This window comes from Elgaria multicarinata, chromosome 1, assembly GCF_023053635.1.
Source record: "Elgaria multicarinata webbii isolate HBS135686 ecotype San Diego chromosome 1, rElgMul1.1.pri, whole genome shotgun sequence".
Lineage (NCBI taxonomy): Eukaryota > Metazoa > Chordata > Lepidosauria > Squamata > Anguidae > Elgaria > Elgaria multicarinata.
The window spans coordinates 8,011,329-8,028,778 of record NC_086171.1 but is presented as its reverse complement, the minus strand read 5'-3'; the positions used below and the strand labels follow the sequence as shown (position 1 = coordinate 8,028,778).

General features: G+C 41.0%; 2 protein-coding genes across 5 annotated transcripts in view; one reads left to right on the top strand and one right to left on the bottom strand.

The window, feature by feature from the left end:
• Nucleotides 1-15,533, top strand: part of NKTR (natural killer cell triggering receptor) — a 43,089-nt gene extending 27,556 nt beyond the window's left edge. For 3 of the 4 annotated variants that reach the window (XM_063122950.1, XM_063122968.1, XM_063122977.1), the window contains 9 exons: nucleotides 420-645; nucleotides 1,367-1,519; nucleotides 3,620-3,707; nucleotides 4,847-4,992; nucleotides 6,441-9,308; nucleotides 9,848-9,943; nucleotides 10,931-10,990; nucleotides 12,188-12,292; nucleotides 14,021-15,533. In XM_063122950.1, coding sequence (XP_062979020.1) covers nucleotides 420-645; nucleotides 1,367-1,519; nucleotides 3,620-3,707; nucleotides 4,847-4,992; nucleotides 6,441-9,308; nucleotides 9,848-9,943; nucleotides 10,931-10,990; nucleotides 12,188-12,292; nucleotides 14,021-14,099 — 3,821 coding nt within the window. In that variant the 3' untranslated portion in view covers nucleotides 14,100-15,533. The remainder of the gene's footprint in view (nucleotides 1-419; nucleotides 646-1,366; nucleotides 1,520-3,619; nucleotides 3,708-4,846; nucleotides 4,993-6,440; nucleotides 9,309-9,847; nucleotides 9,944-10,930; nucleotides 10,991-12,187; nucleotides 12,293-14,020) is intronic. The other variant, XM_063122958.1, reaches the window with a different exon arrangement.
• Nucleotides 1-17,450, bottom strand: part of HHATL (hedgehog acyltransferase like) — a 203,557-nt gene that overhangs the window by 67,002 nt on the left and 119,105 nt on the right. The gene's annotated exons all lie outside the window — the stretch shown is intronic.

Here is a 17,450-nt window from a genome sequence, read left to right as displayed (position 1 = left end):
AAACCTGCATAGGGTGGCAGACCATGGGTTAAATAAAACATGGTTTAGTGTCATGTATGAACCAGGCCAGAGAACCAGCTGGGTCAATTTCTATAAATGGCTCTGGGTGTTTCCTAGGTCGAATAACAGTAGACTATGGCTGTATTGTCCTACAGTGATTTAATGCCAAATTATTTGTACAGCTTCTTACATTTGCCCTATGGTTGTCAAATATTCAAAGTAAATTGACCCGCTATCTGAAATATTTACAAAAATGTGTTTGAGTTGTTGTTATTGTTATTATTAGGCTATCTTTATGGGTTGAACCCTTTCAAGCCCTGTAGAATCATGTTCTCCGCTATGTTTGTGATTGTAACCATTCTGAAGGCTACTCTGTTTATTCTAGAGATAATAAAAATGTGTAACTTTATTGTCCTAAGCGTTGGAGAAGAAAAGAAAGGTGTCGACTCACTCAGACGCTTCAGATACCTCGACCAGCAGCTCATCTACTTCATCAGAATCCTCTTCTGACAGTGAATCTGAAAATGAGAGAAGCAGAAAGAGAAAACGCAAAAGGAGAACTAAAGCTAAACAGTCAAGGAAGCGAAGGAGGGAAGAAAGGAAGAAAGAGGAGCCGAAGACCAAACGGACATCAGGCCAAAGAAGGTATCCTAATGAAATATCATAAAAAGAAATGAGGACGACTGTTGCATAGAGGGACAAGCCTTTTTAAAGTGCCAATTAAGCCCAATTAAGCCCAAGCTCGTGACAGTGACCCATTGAATCTGTGGAATGTGCATTGCTGAGGATTGTCAAAATGTCAAACAGGCCCCCGTTTCAAGAACTCTTGAAATTCTGCTCTCCTTTCCTTTGAAAATTGATGTGACATATCTCTACACACTGAGGAATAGGAACAGATACCTTGCAGACCAGCAGTAATTATATGAATATGTGGAAAAATCAATTGCGTCAGCTTTAAGAAGTTTAGGGATCCCGAGGTGGGGGGTGCACTTATATGTTAAGTTTGATTATGTTATGTTGATATATTATGCATCATTTATTCAACATTTATTCAATATTCAACATTTATGTAGTATGTTGTTTTCTTTAATTGTAATGCTGTATGTTTAAGTATTGTAGAAAAAAATTAAAAATATTATAAAAAAAAAAAAGTTTAGGGAGTGAACATTCATTACCAAAATATCTGCCGAGTGATTTATCAATAGGTTATTAAATTTAGTAGGAAAGCCTTATGATGCTAAGAAGGCTTAATCTGTAAGGCTGACGAATTACTGGATGCTTTTGCTGTGCGGATGTTTTCTTTTAGGTTCTCAAAGTGCGAAGTCGCGTTGTTAAGGTGTCTAAAAATTGCTTTCTTTCCATCCAGCCACTCTGACAGAAGCGAAGCAAATGAAAAATCAGTGGACTTGAATGCAAAAAGAGACAAACCTGTTGTCCGTCCTGAAGAAATTCCTCCAGTGCCTGAAAACAGATTCTTGCTTAGAAGAGACGCACCAGTTATAAATACAGAGCCTGAGCCGTATGCAGCAAACATTTATTCTCTCTCTCTTTGTCTGTATTCCTCCTTTGTGTGAATAGCCCTTTATGGTAATCTTTGAGCAATTGTATACTTCCAATTGTGGGGTCAGTTGTGAATCCTCATGATTTCCAATACCTAAATGACAAGGACGCAGTGTACAGAATTATTTTTCTCAGGGATGCTGATACTATCCTATGGTATAGTAAAAAAAACCTTGTATTTTACATTTTTTTTAAAAAAGCACAACAATCCCAAAACTGGTTCTTGGGGTGGGGGAAGTGAAAACACACGCACGCACAGTTCTCCCCCCCCCCCCAAATTGTCCGTGTTTTTTCTAGGCCTTCAGATCTCCAGTCATGATAGTTTCATATCCATTGTAACTACTGTGATTCTCAGGGCATGTGAAGTGAACTCACAACCCCTCCCCAATTCATCTAAACTTTTAATTTGGAGATAATTCTGCAGAGGCCCAAGACATAACTTGATCATTAGTTTTCTTGCACTGAAAGTATGATACAGGGATGAAACCTTCAAAACTTTTCTAACTTTATTTATGGTTCTCCATGTCTGTTGTTATACATAACAAAAGATCGTGGAAAACTGATAGAGTGGGGTTCAGAGCACATTCATCTAGAGCAGCCTTCCTCAACCTGGGGCGCTCCAGATGTGTTGGACTGCATCTCCCAGAATGCCCCAGCCAGCTGGCTGGGGCATTCTGGGAGTTGTAGTCCAACACATCTGGAGCGCCCCAGGTTGAGGAAGGCTGATCTAGAGACAGCTGATAGGAAGTCCTGTTGTATTTATATTTATTTATTTATTTGTTGCATGTATACCGCCCCATAGCTGAAGCTCTCTGGGCGGTTTACAAAAGTTAAAAACAGTAAACATTAAAAGCAAATATACAAATTTTAAAAACATGAAAAGCATAAAAGCAACAGTATTAAAATTCATTGCTGTGGTTTCTGCGTTCTGTGAATATATTTATGTTGATAAAGGTTAGGCTTTTGACAAGCTTTTTCCACACTCAGTACACAGAAATGGTTTTTCACCTCTGTGAATTCTTTGATGCAAAGTAAGGGTGAACATACGACTATTGTAGACAACAGAAATCTCTACCTTGGCCCTCAGGGAACGCTACCCACCATAAGATTAGCTGCCATCTCAGAAGAAGCTTGCTCCCTTTTCATCACCTTTTTGGAATTATTTCAGAAAGAACCTAGCACTTAGTTCCCCTAAAGAGGCTTTTTCCTTTGGAGCATAAAAGCCAAACCTTCAATGTCCTTTTGATGGAGTCCATTTTAGAGGGCAGATGGAGGGAAGGGGTCTACAGTGTGCAGTACCACACCCCAACCAGGAGCTATACAGGCTTCTTTTATCTTAGGTGAAAATTCAATCTCGTGGAAGGAAAGCTTCAAGGTTCTAAAACAGTGGTTCCCAAAGTGGGCGGTACCACCCTCTTGGGGGCAGAGGGATTGCATAGGGGGCATTAAGAGGCAAGGGGGCAGCAGGGGGGCGCCAAGAGGCAAAGAGGCTGCACTGGGGCGCTCGAGGTTGTCTTTCCTGAGAAGTGCCTCTCCAGAAGGTCTTAAAACCCAGGGACATTTTTATGGGAGAAGGTAGTTTGGTCCCAAGCCATATAGGGATTCTACGCATGTATTAATACCGTTTAAGAAGAGTCCTTTTAACTTGAAATTAAAATGTTTCAAAAGCACCAAAACGCTAATGAAGAGACATACCCTGGTTGGTGTGCCCCGCCACGCTGGCTGCAAAACAGAGGCGTTCGCTCTCTTTTCCCTCGCTCCCTCGGCAAGCCTGCGGTGGGTGCTTCCCATTTAAAGGGGCCGCTCGCAGGGGGCACTGGGCATGAGTTTGTGGAACCAAGGGGGTGGTTACCTGAAAAAGTTTGGCAGCCACTGTTCTAAAGTGTGGCGTGTGCCTTCCCATATATGAGGCTGCACAGCACATCCCTTGGATAACAGAGATAAATGCACATTTGTCATTTGCTTAGTCTAGATATATTTAAATTTTGACTGCTAGAAACAAGATTTATATTTTTTCAGTGCTGTTTTCCTTATACCTGTATCATTCTTAATGTTCAAGGAAGCCTCTCGATGTAGCACCAGTTTTGACAGACCAGAAGCCCTCGGTATCTAAATCTGGAAGAAAAATCAGAGGGAGAGGCACAATAGTATGTTTTTCATACGTTTTTTCGTTCGAAATTTGAAAATGAAATGATTGTATTTTAACCGACACTGAAATGCTGGGTCTTGCTTGCTTGGCCTATCTTATCAAAAGAACCTCAATTAGTAGAGTTCCTGCTTCTCTTTAGACTTGGCTCAGGGAGAGGGTGGCAGAGTAGTATTTTTTTTAAAAAAAACGATGGCAAGAACGCATGTGCTTGCGATAGGTTTGAGGTAGTTTGTGCATACTTACAAGAAAGAAGATGCTCCTTGCCTATTAATCTTGACAGCTTATTAGATAGGTGGAAAGAATGCAGAAGAAATTAATGAGAAAAAGACATTTGTGACTGGAAAGGAGCTATACATGTGGAAGGCTTTTTGGTCTTTCATATTGGATCTGAGCCAACAAAGCACAATGTAAGTTGATGTACACAAGTCTTGGCATGAACATTAGTAATGTAAAGAAAGAGAGAGAAGTGAACCCTTCAATTGGACTAGTATAATACCACAAGCAAGTTTTTCAACTGAACACTTCTTATAAGGCCTGAGTATTTATTTATTTATTTATTTTTATTTATTTATTACATTTTTATACCGCCCAATAGCCGAAGTTCTCTGAGAGAAAAGGCAGAATAAAAATAGATGTTATATGTCTAGATCATGCTTTCTGGCAAAACAGCCTCGTCTTAATGGAGGGTTGTTTATAAAATAGCTGCCCCGAAGAGGCAGAGTAAGAGTGAGGAACAGGCAGCAACTGAAATGCATCATTAAATGTACAGCATTGTTTGCTTGCAACTTAAAGAACGTTTGTATGGCAAAGAACAGGAAGACACACGAAATTATTATATAAGCACAACGTGGGGATGAATTTGAGCAGCCTATGAGGCAGAGTGTCGATTGAAATTTGGTGCAGTGACTTACCTTTGGTGGGCTATATATTCCCCTGAGTTGTGCAAGGGCTCCACCTGGTTTATCTCTTCAGAGGAGCATATCTGAAAGTGATCTCCCAGTCTAGGTGTAATATATGTCCAGCATGCAGCTGCCCCTGAATATATATTTTTATCATAGATGAGGTTTCTTAGGTGGTGTGCATGCACTCGTGTTATGGATTTTGCATAATATTGTGCCATTGTATTTTTTTCCCCAGCGATACCATACGCCGCCTCATTCTCGCTCATGTTCAGAATCTGATAATGATGGGAGCAGTGAAACTCCCCCACATTGGAAAGAGGAAATGCAGAGATTAAGAGCCTACAGGCCACCAAGTGGAGAAAAATGGAGTAAAGGGGACAAGTAAGACTTCGTTGAGAATATGAAACTCTTAAATTATGCCTGAACTGTAAAATGGCAAGTATCTTAGATACGTGCAAGTATGTTAGAGCGTGCAAGAAGAAATAATAGTGCTGGTAACTACAGATCACATAAGAGTGGAAAAACTTCAGGCTTGCAGGATGTACTTTGGTTTTTACCAGCACCCTGTGATCCATCAACTGGAGCCTGGTGCAAAAGACATATATACTTAAATAGACACTTCACAAAATGCAAGTAAACAAGACTCCATGAAACTAATTTTGGAGGAAAAAATGCAATGGATGTTTCAGAAACAAAATTTCTGTTCCATTTTAGAATGGTTTCTAAGTTGTGCAAATATTACTTTACAATGAAGTCCTCAAAGTGCTTTAATGCACAGGGATTTTCTGCATCAGAATTTACCAAAACAGTTTATTAAGGTAAGATAAACATATTACACTGTGTGCCAGGTGCCTGCTAAGACCAGACCAACAAGACGAAACTTTATGCAAAGCAGCCAAGTAAGTTTTCCCTATCCATGAAGCTGCAATCGCCCTCTTGAACCATTCTAAAATTAAATACAGCAAAACTTACTAAATACAGCAAAACACATCTAAATTGCTATTGCCATAGATGCCTTATATCAGAGGTGGGCAGAAGGCAGATCGGGATCTGCTGGTAGATCTCTGGGTGATGTACAGTAGATCTGCAAGGGGTTCTGAATTTAACAATAGAAGCTATAAAATGAACCCCACTCTAAATTAATGCTGTTGGAATGAAGAAAGCTTTAGGTAACTAGCAGTGGATTTTTGGGTGGAAAGATTGTGAGTTCCATTCACATACTGATACTCAAAAATCAAATTCCTGGGCTCAGAATTCTTTAATTCCCCTCCTCAGCTGATGTCAGCCCAGAGATCTTTTTAACATATTTTCGCTAAGGTTAGTTTAAATAGAGTTTTGCAACTGTGGGTGGCTTTCCAAATTTGCACATCCACGCAAAAACTGTTATCTGTATGGTCATCCATATCTGAGGATAAGATCCTGAGTATTGAGATCAAATTATTGGATCATCTTTGAGCTATTTATTTGGCTAACCGATTCAGAAGGTTTTGGCTGTGTTTAACCATTGTCCATCCTGTGGACATAACGTTGTACTGAACCTGGGTCTAAGTCCCTTTGAGGAATGTGAATCGTCTGTATGGCTTCTGTTGATACACTCAGATGTAGGTCTGTCCTTTAGATTCTCTTTATCTGAGGCAAAGAAACCAGCGATGTTTATTTTTTAGGAAAATACCTGTGTAAACCCAGTACTTCGATGTCATTCCATTGTTAAGTTCTTCAGGGCCCTGCCTGTATGGCTCCTGAAACCCACACTCCCTCGCTGGAGAGCTACAGAATTCAAGCAAGCAAATGTAAGGGGATGCCCACTCATTTTATCTGTTGTTTCTTAGGTTGAGTGATCCAGGAAAATGGGATGAAAGAAGTCTGTCCCAGAGGTCAAGATCTTGGTCTCATAATGGCTATTCGGATATAAGTAGCGCAAAATATGTTGGCCACCACAAAAAACACCATAAAGATAAAAAGGCAAAGCACAAAAAGAAGACCAAAAAGCAAAAACACATCAAGAAGCACAAGCAAATTAAAAAAAGGAGATTATCGTCTTCAACAGAGATAGAATCTCCTCATTCTTCAACTAGAAGGACAAAGTCACCTTCTGATCATGATAGGGTGTCTCGCTCTTCCTCACTGACTTCTAGGGATGACTCATCTAGGAGAGGCTGGTCTAAATCTGAGAGAGATAAGCAGAGCTCATTATCTCTGTCAAGCAGAGACTCTCGGTCATACTACAGGTCCAGATCTAGATCCAGATCCAGATCTTATTCCAGACGAAGTTCTAGATCAAGAATTGCTTATAAGTCCTCTCGGTCTAGGAGCAGATCAAGATCTAGTTCCACCTCCAAGCATCTGAAGATGGTATCCAGTCCACCCAAAAATGCTGCATCTCATTTAAATGAGCGCAAACCAGTTAAGGTTGAACCTGTAAGAACAGCGATAACGCAGAACGATCAAGTCGTGATACAACCTGTTGTTGCTGAAAGCATTCCAGTCATACCCCTAAGTGACAGTCCACCGCCTTCTAGATGGAAACCTGGGCAAAAGCCATGGAAACCATCCTATGAGCGAATTCAGGAAATGAAAGCAAAGACCACTCACTTAATACCTACTCAAACTACTTACAATATAGTAAGTGTCAAGGACCCTGGCTCATCCTCTTCATACCATAAGCGACGAAAGAGTTCCGATAGCGACCAGAGCGGTTATTCCAAAAATCGGAGTGACAGAAGTTCAGGCAGTTGGCGAAGGTCTAGGAGCAGGACATCTAGAAGTAGATCCTACTCAAAGTCTTACTCAAGGTCAAGAAGTCCATCCAGTTCAAGATCTCGATCTCAATCAACAGTCAGATCCCGTTCAGCAAATAAATTCCTCAGTGACCAGTCATGCTACAGTGGGTCATCGTCTTATTTTTCTCTAAGTGAGGATGACCGACAGAAAAGCAAAATGAAATCTGAATCCAGAGAGAGAAATTTACAGTTGTCAAAGAAAAGGCAAAGTAGTTCTGACAGCACACTGCCTTACGTAAAAGATGCAACTTCTCAGAAACGCAGAGAGAGTGCAAGTAGATCCTCTTTGGACTTCTCCACAGATAGTGAGCAATTGGCTAAACCCCAGCCAGTCCAAGAAAAAGGGCAGTTACTGCCTGAAAAAGCTAACCGGAAGCAAAATAAAAACAGCTCAGCTTGTGATGGGTATGAAGAGAAGCCTAGGTCTGAGTGGAATAGCGACCGCTCAAAAAAAAGAGCTTTGAAGGAGAAATCTGAGTCTCCAAAGAGCAGCCGGAAAGCAAAAAGAAAAATGCGCGCTGGGAGCACGTGTGACTCTGAGTCAAATTCAGAAAAAGGTAGAGACAGAAACAGTAAAGGAGATTCAAGGTTATCTTCTAGTAAGGAGGAAGGTGAAGCCACGTCGGACTCAGACACGGATCTCAGCCTTGCCAAATGTAAGACAAGATTAGATTCCTCAGGTGTACTAAAGGCAAACAAGCCGTCCTCCCTTTCTGAGACAGAGAGCTCCCGTTCCAATTCAGGCGCTAGGGGGAAATCAAGAAAACAAAAGCATGGTTCCAAAAAGAACCTGAAAAAATCACATTCCAAAAAGGCTAAAGAGAAATCCAAGGGTAAAAAAGAGAAGAAGCATAAGGCTCAAAAGCAAAAGGAAATGTTTCATTGGCAGCCTCCGCTGGAATTTGGTGAGGAAGAAGAAGAGGAAGAAGAAATTGCTGTAAAGCCAGGAACCAATGACGAGAGAGACAAGCAAGTCACCACTGCTGTTAAAGATAAAAAGCAGGATTCTGAAAATAAAGTGGTCAAAGATCAAACAAGGGATGATGAAAAGCTCCATGAAGACAATATGCTATCAGATGAAACTGCAGGCCGTGAATCACCCGCTAACCAACTTGGTAAAGTTAATGAGGAACCAAATACTTCAGCCCATGCTTTAAATGTAGATGAAAATGTGGATGTTTCAGAAAGTGCTGTTTCTGCCAAAGTGAATACTGGAAACGAGGTAGATGTTCCCCAGATAGATGATATGGAGATCTGTACTCCAGATCACAGTTCGCCTGTAAAGGTTGATGTGGAACTTTCTCCATTAGGTCTGAAGGTGAACTTCCAGGACATTAAAGTTAGTAAAAACACAGATGACACAAGTAATCCTGAAGCAGAGACTGTAAAACAAGGAATCGATACTAGAGAATTGACAGGTATCAAAGAAGGCAGCAGAGAAAGGGACAAACAAAGACATAAACCCACCACAACAGTTGCTGCCGTGGAAAGCGTGCCGAAAACTGAAATAGCTGAAAATGCCCAAAGTATCATAATGGACAATAAATGGAAACCATTACAGGGTGTAGGGAATTTACAGGTTGCATCTGCAGTTGCGGCTAGCAATTCCTTAGAAGCCAAAAACGTGGCCTCGTCATCGGAATCAAAACCACAAGTTTTGAGGATAGAAATTAAAAGCAAAAACAAAATTAGACCAGGTTCTCTGTTTGATGAAGTAAGAAAAACTGCCCGGCTTAATCGAAGACCAAGGAACCGTGAGAGCTCTAGTGAGGAGGATTCTCCCACACGGGAGAACAGCCAGTCGAGGACCCGCAGCCGGTCGCGAAGCAAGTCAGACCCTAAATCCAGGCACAGGACAAGATCCCTTTCCTATAGTCACTCGAGAAGTCGATCAAGAAGCTCCACGTCTTCGTACAGGTGGGTAAAATTGTGCACATTTTACAAATAGGACATTTTTATTCCTGAAAGGCATTGCACTGGCAATGTTCCTCTTATTTATTATGATTACTTATATTCTGCCTTCCTGGATATAAATCCTTCTAACTCATCTTACAAATAACACCGAGATATATTAATAAAATGCCATGAACAATATTAAAATATAGCAATTCACCCTTCCCACAGGGCACCTGGTGGTAATAGCCATGTGCTGAGAGAAGGGGCAATCCTTTCCACAGGGTAGTTTGTGTATTTATTTACAATATTTATATACCCCACCCCATTCAGAATTTTGGAGCGGTGAACGAAGTAGAATAAAAACACATTAAAAGTACGTTTTTAAAAGAAAATTGCTGGAGCAGCTGCCTGACGTGGTCATTTCTACCTGCCTCCCTCTCCTTTGATTGTCTTTTAATGCTTGCTAGCTACTTCCGTCGCCAGCTGGCTCTAAAAGTCTTAAAACAAAAAATGTGTGAATGTCCCTGATTTTGCATCGCTCATGCATTTTAAATTTATAGGTCACGGAGCTACACGCGAAGCCGGAGCAGGGGATGGTACAGCAGAGGTCGCTCAAGAAGTCGAAGTAGTTCCTATCATAGTGGCAGGAGCCATAGGTAAGTACCCATTATTTTTATTTTCTATTTATTATTGCATTTATATCCCGCAAGGAACCCAAGGTGGTTTACATAATCCTCCTCCTCCTCTCCATTTTATCCTCACAACAACAACCCTGTGAGGTGGGTTGGGCTGAGAGTCTGTGACTGGCCCAAAGTCACCCAGTGGGTTTCCATGGCTGAGTGGGGACTAGAACCCGGATCTCCCGACTCCCAGTCCGACACTCTAGCCACTACACCACACTGGCTAGAGAATCATAGAATCATAGAATAGCAGAGTTGGAAGGGGCCTACAAGGCCATCGAGTCCAACCCCCTGCTCAATGCAGGAATCCACCCTAAAGCATCCCTGACAGATGGTTGTCCAGCTGCCTCTTGAAGGCCTCTAGTGTGGAACAGCCCACAACCTCCCTAGGTAACTGATTCCATTGTCGTACTGCTCTAACAGTCAGGAAGTTTTTCCTGATGTCCAGCTGGAATCTGGCTTCCTTTAACTTGAGCCCATTATTCCGTGTCCTGCACTCTGGGAGGATCGAGAAGAGATCCTGGCCTTCCTCTGTGTGACAACCTTGTAAGTATTTGAAGAGTGCTATCATGTCTCCCCTCCATCTTCTCTTCTCCAGGCTAAACATGCCCAGCTCTTTCAGTCTCTCTTCATAGGGCTTTGTTTCTAGACCTCTGATCATCCTGGTTGCCCTCTTCTGAACACGCTCAAGAAGGGCAATCGAGAAGGGTAATACCAATGAGGCAAACAATTAACTGCGAACCATGAGAATGTGTATTTGAAATCTGCTGAAATCTTAGGTTAGCTCTGAAAAGCTCTGTAAGCTTAATGACCATTTGCTATCCAAAGAAATTTGTCACTTCAGGGAATAACTGAAACTATTTAATGCAAATAATAATACTAGGAATGGTGGGGTTTGCAGATTAAAAAACCTCTCATGCAGCATGAGTGTAGGAATGATCATGTCATTCTTTTCTTTAATAGTCGCACCTACAGTAGAAGTCGGTCCAGAAGCAGTTCTTACGACCACCGGAGTCGATCAAGGTATGCTAAGAACATCGTTTTTAAAAACAAATGTAGTTTATGTTAGGTACTTGTAACATCGTTTTAAGTCAATGGTCTTCTACTGGTCCAGACCCAAGACCCATCTCGGACTCTCAACCTTTCTCCTTGCCCAACATGGTGGCGACAGTTTTGCGCAGCCCATCTGAACTGATCTCACTTTGGGTCAGGACACACCAGTTGAAAACCACCGTTTTAAGTAATACACTGATGATGTCTTTGTGGCTGTAGTTTTTGTGGTTTCCAGGCAACCTGGAATTTAACAGCGTTCTTTGATAGTGCCTTTGTTTGGACATACTGGCGCATGCCTCTTGATTGCTCCTGGTTGGCTCTCCCTGCCGGCAGGAGGGACTAAAGCCATGGACTATCTGGCTGTGGTTTGTTTAGCCTGACATCCGAACTGAGGTCCCCAGCTGAAGTACTGGCTGAAGGAGCTTTCAGCCCATAGAGATGTTATATACATTTATGTTTGGGACCAAGTGCAACAGAGTGTCCAGATACGTGTACAATGGGTAGAAAGATGACTTGGAGGCCTCTTGGGTTTTTCTCAGTTTACTGAACTCAAGGTAAAGGTAACACTGTCGCTCATGCAAATACAATTTCACACCCCTCACTAGTTGAGAGGATGTTTTATACATTCATGTTATCAGCACCATCAGCCTATATTCGTTGGTCCATGTGATTCATCATGTGATTAGTAGTGTTGATGTGTGCTTGTTAGTGCAATCAAACATTCATTGAGATCTGTAAACACGCATGTGCAAATGCAGCTTCTTTGTTTTGGTTAGCACTCAAACCCTATTGGTTCACCTGATGATTTGCGTCACTGAGCTTGCGCTCTTCAAGTTTCTGGAACCCTCTCAAACATTAGACCATGTAGTGATCTGTATCTCTGCCTCGCGTGTGTGTGGCATGTAACTTTTACATAAACGCTGAAGCTGAGTCCCCGTATGTGGGACCACTCTAGGAGGCACTTTCCGGGCGGCATCTTTGGTTAGTAGCTTTGATTTCCTGTTAGGCGTTGCTTGGCAACCTACAATACAGGTAAACAGTGGAAATCCATATAACAGAGGGTTGAATGCTGTAACCTGGCCCCAAACAGTTCCCCACTTCTGATTCAGGGAGATGAAATTAATTGATAAACCAAATAGTCAGTCACATTTTTTTCTCCCCTAAAAGCAGGTCCTACACCTATGACAGTTACTACAGCAGGAGTCGTAGTCGAAGCAGAAGTAAAAGGAGTGACAGTTACCACAGATCGCGCAGTTATGACAGACGGTCCAGGTACGTGACTTTCATTAGCTGGATCGTTTTAGGAGTCCCAACTTTTCCCAACCCCCAGTGCCCTTCGGATGTTGAGAATTCCCATCACATCCAACAAGCACTTCTAATGGTCAGGAGTGGTAGGAGTTGAAGTCCAAAACCTCTGGACGGCACCAGGTTGAAGGATAGCTGCTGTAGGCACATGCAAATGATCCTTGTCAGCCTTTTCTGTTTATAGTACTTGTGTGTCACTGATATCACCACTTATTGATGGGTACTATATTGTTGCCAAAATTCGGGGGAAATAGGGGGGGGGGGTGATTGATATTTCTAAGCTTTTTAACCCAAAGCCTGCAAAGCGGTTTACAAACAAAATCCAAAAGAATTATAAAATGTCATAAGTCAATGTACAATAAAACGTTCAGTGTCCAATGTAATAAGTTGCAGAGCAGAAGTAAAATTCTTGGAAACACCATCATTGTAGACTATAAACCTGACAAAATAAAATGGCCTTAAAAGCCTTCAGTGTGGGAACGATATTAACCTCCAGGGAGAGGGTGTTCCACAACCTGGGTGCCAGCACTGAAAAGGCCCTGTCCCATGTGAACGTCAACCACAGCTGTGATGGCAGCATAACATGAAGGAAGTCCCCTACTGATAACCTCAATAGGTAAAACAGACTCAAATTAGAGGAAGTCATTCTTTGGACCCAAATCATTTCGGGTTATAAAAGTAATAACCAGCATCTTAAATTGTGCCTGAAATTGAATTGGGAGCCAATGTGGATTAATTAACAATGGGAATATGTGCTCCATGTAATCAGTGGCCTGATAATGAACCTGATCCTTGAGAGGAAATGCAGTCTCATCAAGATCAGGCAAAGCAGCTAATCAAATATTAGGTAAAAATACTGTAAATAAATACATTCTGGAATCAGATTGTTAACCCACATCCAATCCGTCACCAGTTTTATATACCGATTCAGAACTTCCAGTGCCTTCCTGGAAAGAGGTAGTAAAATGAGAGACTGGATATTAAATTTGATTTCCATTTGTTAGTGTAGCCTTGCAACAGCGAAGTCTGTGTACGTTTGATCACACCTCTATTGAAAAACTCTGCTTGAGAAATGTCACAAATGTCTGTGCCCATTCTGTTAAAATGAGGCGGTCTGAGAACGCAAGCTCACTGCTGTGTATTCTCAGTAGTAAATTCGGAGGGGTATTTTTGCTATTAGCAGCCTTCATAGGGGTTAGATCTCTGTGTTGCGTGAAAAGGTCTAATTGTCAGGGGGGGTGTGTGTGTATGTATTTAAATAAAATCATTATTTTATATTTGTTATTCCCTATTCTCTCAGGCTTATTTATCTGTTCTGATTTTATTGTGAAACACTTTAAGACACATGGAGCCATCTGCTTTAAAGTAGCTGTTTGCTGCCTCATAAGTTGTGTCGGAGTCTCAAATTGCAAAAGACATAATGAAGCAGTAGGGACGGAGTTCCCAAACTAGTCCCCTGCATTAGATTCTGTTGAGCTCCAAAAATTCAGCTCTTGGAGTAGCAATCGTTTTCTTTAATAAATAAATAAATTAATTAAAACACACACCAGAGGATATATCATATTTAAAAGAGACCTTTTTCTTAGCTGTGATGTTCTGTTTGAAATTAGGATTCTTGCAAAAGCCTGTGCTTAAAGTAAAACTGTGACCGTTGAGCAGTGTACATCTTTATGTGTATCTTGGCTTTTCTTATAGATCATACGGTTCTGACAGTGAAAGTGACCGCAGTTATTCTAATAACCGAAGCCCCAGTGAAAGCAGCAGATACAGCTGAAAGCGTACTCTTGAAAATATTGATTGTATTTAACAGGAGACTATTATTATTGTTGTTGTTGTTATTATTATTATTATTATTTTACATCAATACTGTGTGTGAAACTTCTTTGTTCTCAATGCTCCAAGTAAACTGCAGATGCCTAGTGAAGTGAGGCCTTACTTACAACTTTGAGCACAACTTTTTTCTTATGCTCTACAATGGCAGCCATCTTCTGTTTCCTGGAGTTAGATTTCCAAACTATGAGATCGCATTTGTGCGGACTTGGATTTGCAGGTATCCTTGTGGCTTGAGAGAGAACTGCTGTATCAGGATAATCTCTTGGATGACAGATGGCTTCTAGCCTGTTCTCAACCAATATGCTGGCAACCATGAAACTGTGAAGAATAGGACTATTAAAAGTCTACCTTCTGTGTAGTTAACTTAAAAAGTTTACCTTAAACACTGATATATCAGTTCAGTGGTATCTTGTACATTCATGGTATAAGCCTATGCACATACCCAGCTGGATAAAGAGAATTAAGGTAGGCCTTCTGTCTCGGCTTGTGCTGATCCGTTTCACATTGTACTTTGCCACTGCAGAGTCCATACAAGGTGAGTTTTTCATACAATACAATATATAATACTTAGATGGAGGTGCTAGGCTTGTAGCTTTTTCTTGAACATGTTAAAACATGCATCACCATGTATGTCAAGACTATAAAAATAATACCAAACTGTTCCATTTCAATTCTGTATCCATGCTAAGGATGCAGGAATAATGTCCTTGCTACTTCCTGTATTTGGAAGAGCAGATCTAAAGAAAACGTTTGACATGTTTAGTCTGTGTGCTTGCTCACCCTTAAGCACTGGACATAAGTTCACTTGGGGGCCTTTTGCCCAACCACACTGCAGTGACTGAGACTTGTACTAGAGAGGTTGTTGTTGAATTTTCCCACCGTCTTCTGGCTTCGAATTCTGTCACGTGTTGATGTGCTAATATTGTTAAAATTTTATACTGTCGCTATCAAACAAAGAGAGACATAGGAATTCACTTTCAGTAGAGTCTTGACAATGACAGCAAACTCTCTTGGTAAACAAAAACTCATTTTCGACTCCAAAGTACCGAATTTTGTTCTAGTGCTTTGATTCAGCAGATAAAAATGCATTTGTAAATCAAAATTTCAATATATACGTAATTTTCATATTGAATAATGCCCCCTTTTTTTTACAGCAGAAAAAGCCCTCTGATAACTGGATATGAAAGTAGGGGGGAATTGCTGACTGTATCTGTAGTGGTGATATTGAATTTGTTAACTTTCTATAATTTTGAGATGCTGTACATTTCGTAAATGTTTTTTTAAAAAAATAGGTATGTTATTTGTCAGGAGACAAAAGCTGTACATTATAAAATGCATTTTTTTCCTTTGCAATTAAAAATGAATCATTTAAGTATTAGATGTTTGTCACTAGTTGTTCAGCAAATGAATCACATCCTCTATTTACTCAAAAACAAACCTGGAGTTGTAGAAGTGGAGGTTTTCAAAGCTGCGTAACAAACTCCTAGAGAGGACCACATCATGTACTCAGCCCACCTTCTGGATTTTCCATAAAATGTGGAATAGGAATGCATTAAACCCTAATTGTCTACTGGAGTTTTATGTCAATAGCAATTCTGCGAAAAGCCATTTTATTTATTTATTTATTTGTTTGTTTATTTATTTATTACATTTCTATACCGCCCAATAGCCGAAGCTCTCTGGGCGGTTCACAAAAATTAAAACCATAGTAAGACAACCAACAGGTTAAAAGCACAAATATAAAATACAATATAAAAAGCACAACCAGAATAAAAACCATGCAGCAAAATTGATATAAAATTAAAATACAGAGTTAAAACAGTAAAATTTAAGTTAGAATTAAGTGTTAAAATACTGAGAAAATAAAAAGGTCTTCAACTGGCGACGAAAGGAGTACAGTGTAGGCGCCAGGCGGACCTCTCTGGGGAGCTCATTCCACAACTGGGGTGCCACAGCGGAGAAAGCCCTTTTATTTTATTATTCTGTAAGCTGTGCATGTGTTTAATAGCCTTCAACTTTTGCATTTAGTTCAGTACATATTACAGTTACTGGCATTCATTTAGCTAAAAGAGGTTTTATCCAATAGGAATTACAGTTAGCCTCTGCAAATGTTGAGTAATCATTGAATACTCTGGGATAACACACTCTGGTAAACGTGAACACGTTAATCTGTGAGTTGGACTTGGAGGTGGTCATACTTAAGAGTTGGTCCACTGAAATCAATGGGATCGAAGTATGGCTAGGCCTAGCTCCTACTCCATATATGCAAAATGTGAAGCTCTGATAGGAGACAGCAGCTGCAATCTAAACTAGAGCAGGAATGTGGAACGTTGGGAAAGCTGTGTGTTAATGCGTGACTGATTTGACTTGAAAATAAAGCAGCATGTCACAAAACTCTCAGCATCCTACGCTACCCAAAACGTAATTGTTTCAAGGGCTTTGATGCTGCTGCGTTGCATTGCAGAGGAACTGTTTAAAGCTAGAAAATCCGGATGGAGTTGTGAGTTTTCAGACAGCAACAGTTCACAGCAGCATAGTACTCTTAGAGATATGGTACTGCGTTTTCTAAAATGCACTGTTCCTTTGAGGAGGCCTGCTTAATAGTAGGTGTTTAGATTTTTAAAAAACGCTTTTGTTTATGTATCTATCACTAGATGTGTTCTGGAAAAAGTGGTTCCTGCTCCTGCCCAGAAGGTAGTTCTCGAATAAGCACTGTTGATTCATTTGAGAGATGTCATTCCAGCAAGGGCAGCCAGTTATTCCACAATAAAAGAATGGAAATTGCTTACTTTCGGTAGTAGATTTCCAGCCACCCAAATAGTTTTCTGTAAAGCTGATCTATTTGCACAAGGTTTCTCAATGCCACAGTGACCCTTTTCAGAGCAGCGGTGGGGTTGCTAAAGGCAGTGTGGGGAACTCTGTCCATGTGGTGGGCCTTCTTGAACCACTGCTCCTAGGGGCAGAGACTTGCCTCATCCATTGAGGCACTCCGAAAGGCAGGAGGATGTAGAAGCAGCCCGAGGGAGAAAGTTTGGCAGAGAAATGGGGAAATCCCAGCGTGGGTGCGGGAGTGCTTGTGTGCACCAGAAGTGAGCCTTAAGTACATTTGCCTGTAAGTGCAAGAAAAAGGTGTGAAGATCACAACTGATTTTTTGGGGGGTGGGGGGAATGCCTAAAGAAAGGGAAAGGAAAGGAACCTCTCGTGCAAGCACTTGAGTCATTGCTGACTCCTAGAGGGACGCCTGCTTTCGCTGACGTTTTCTTGGCAGACTTTGTAGTGGGGTGGTTTGCC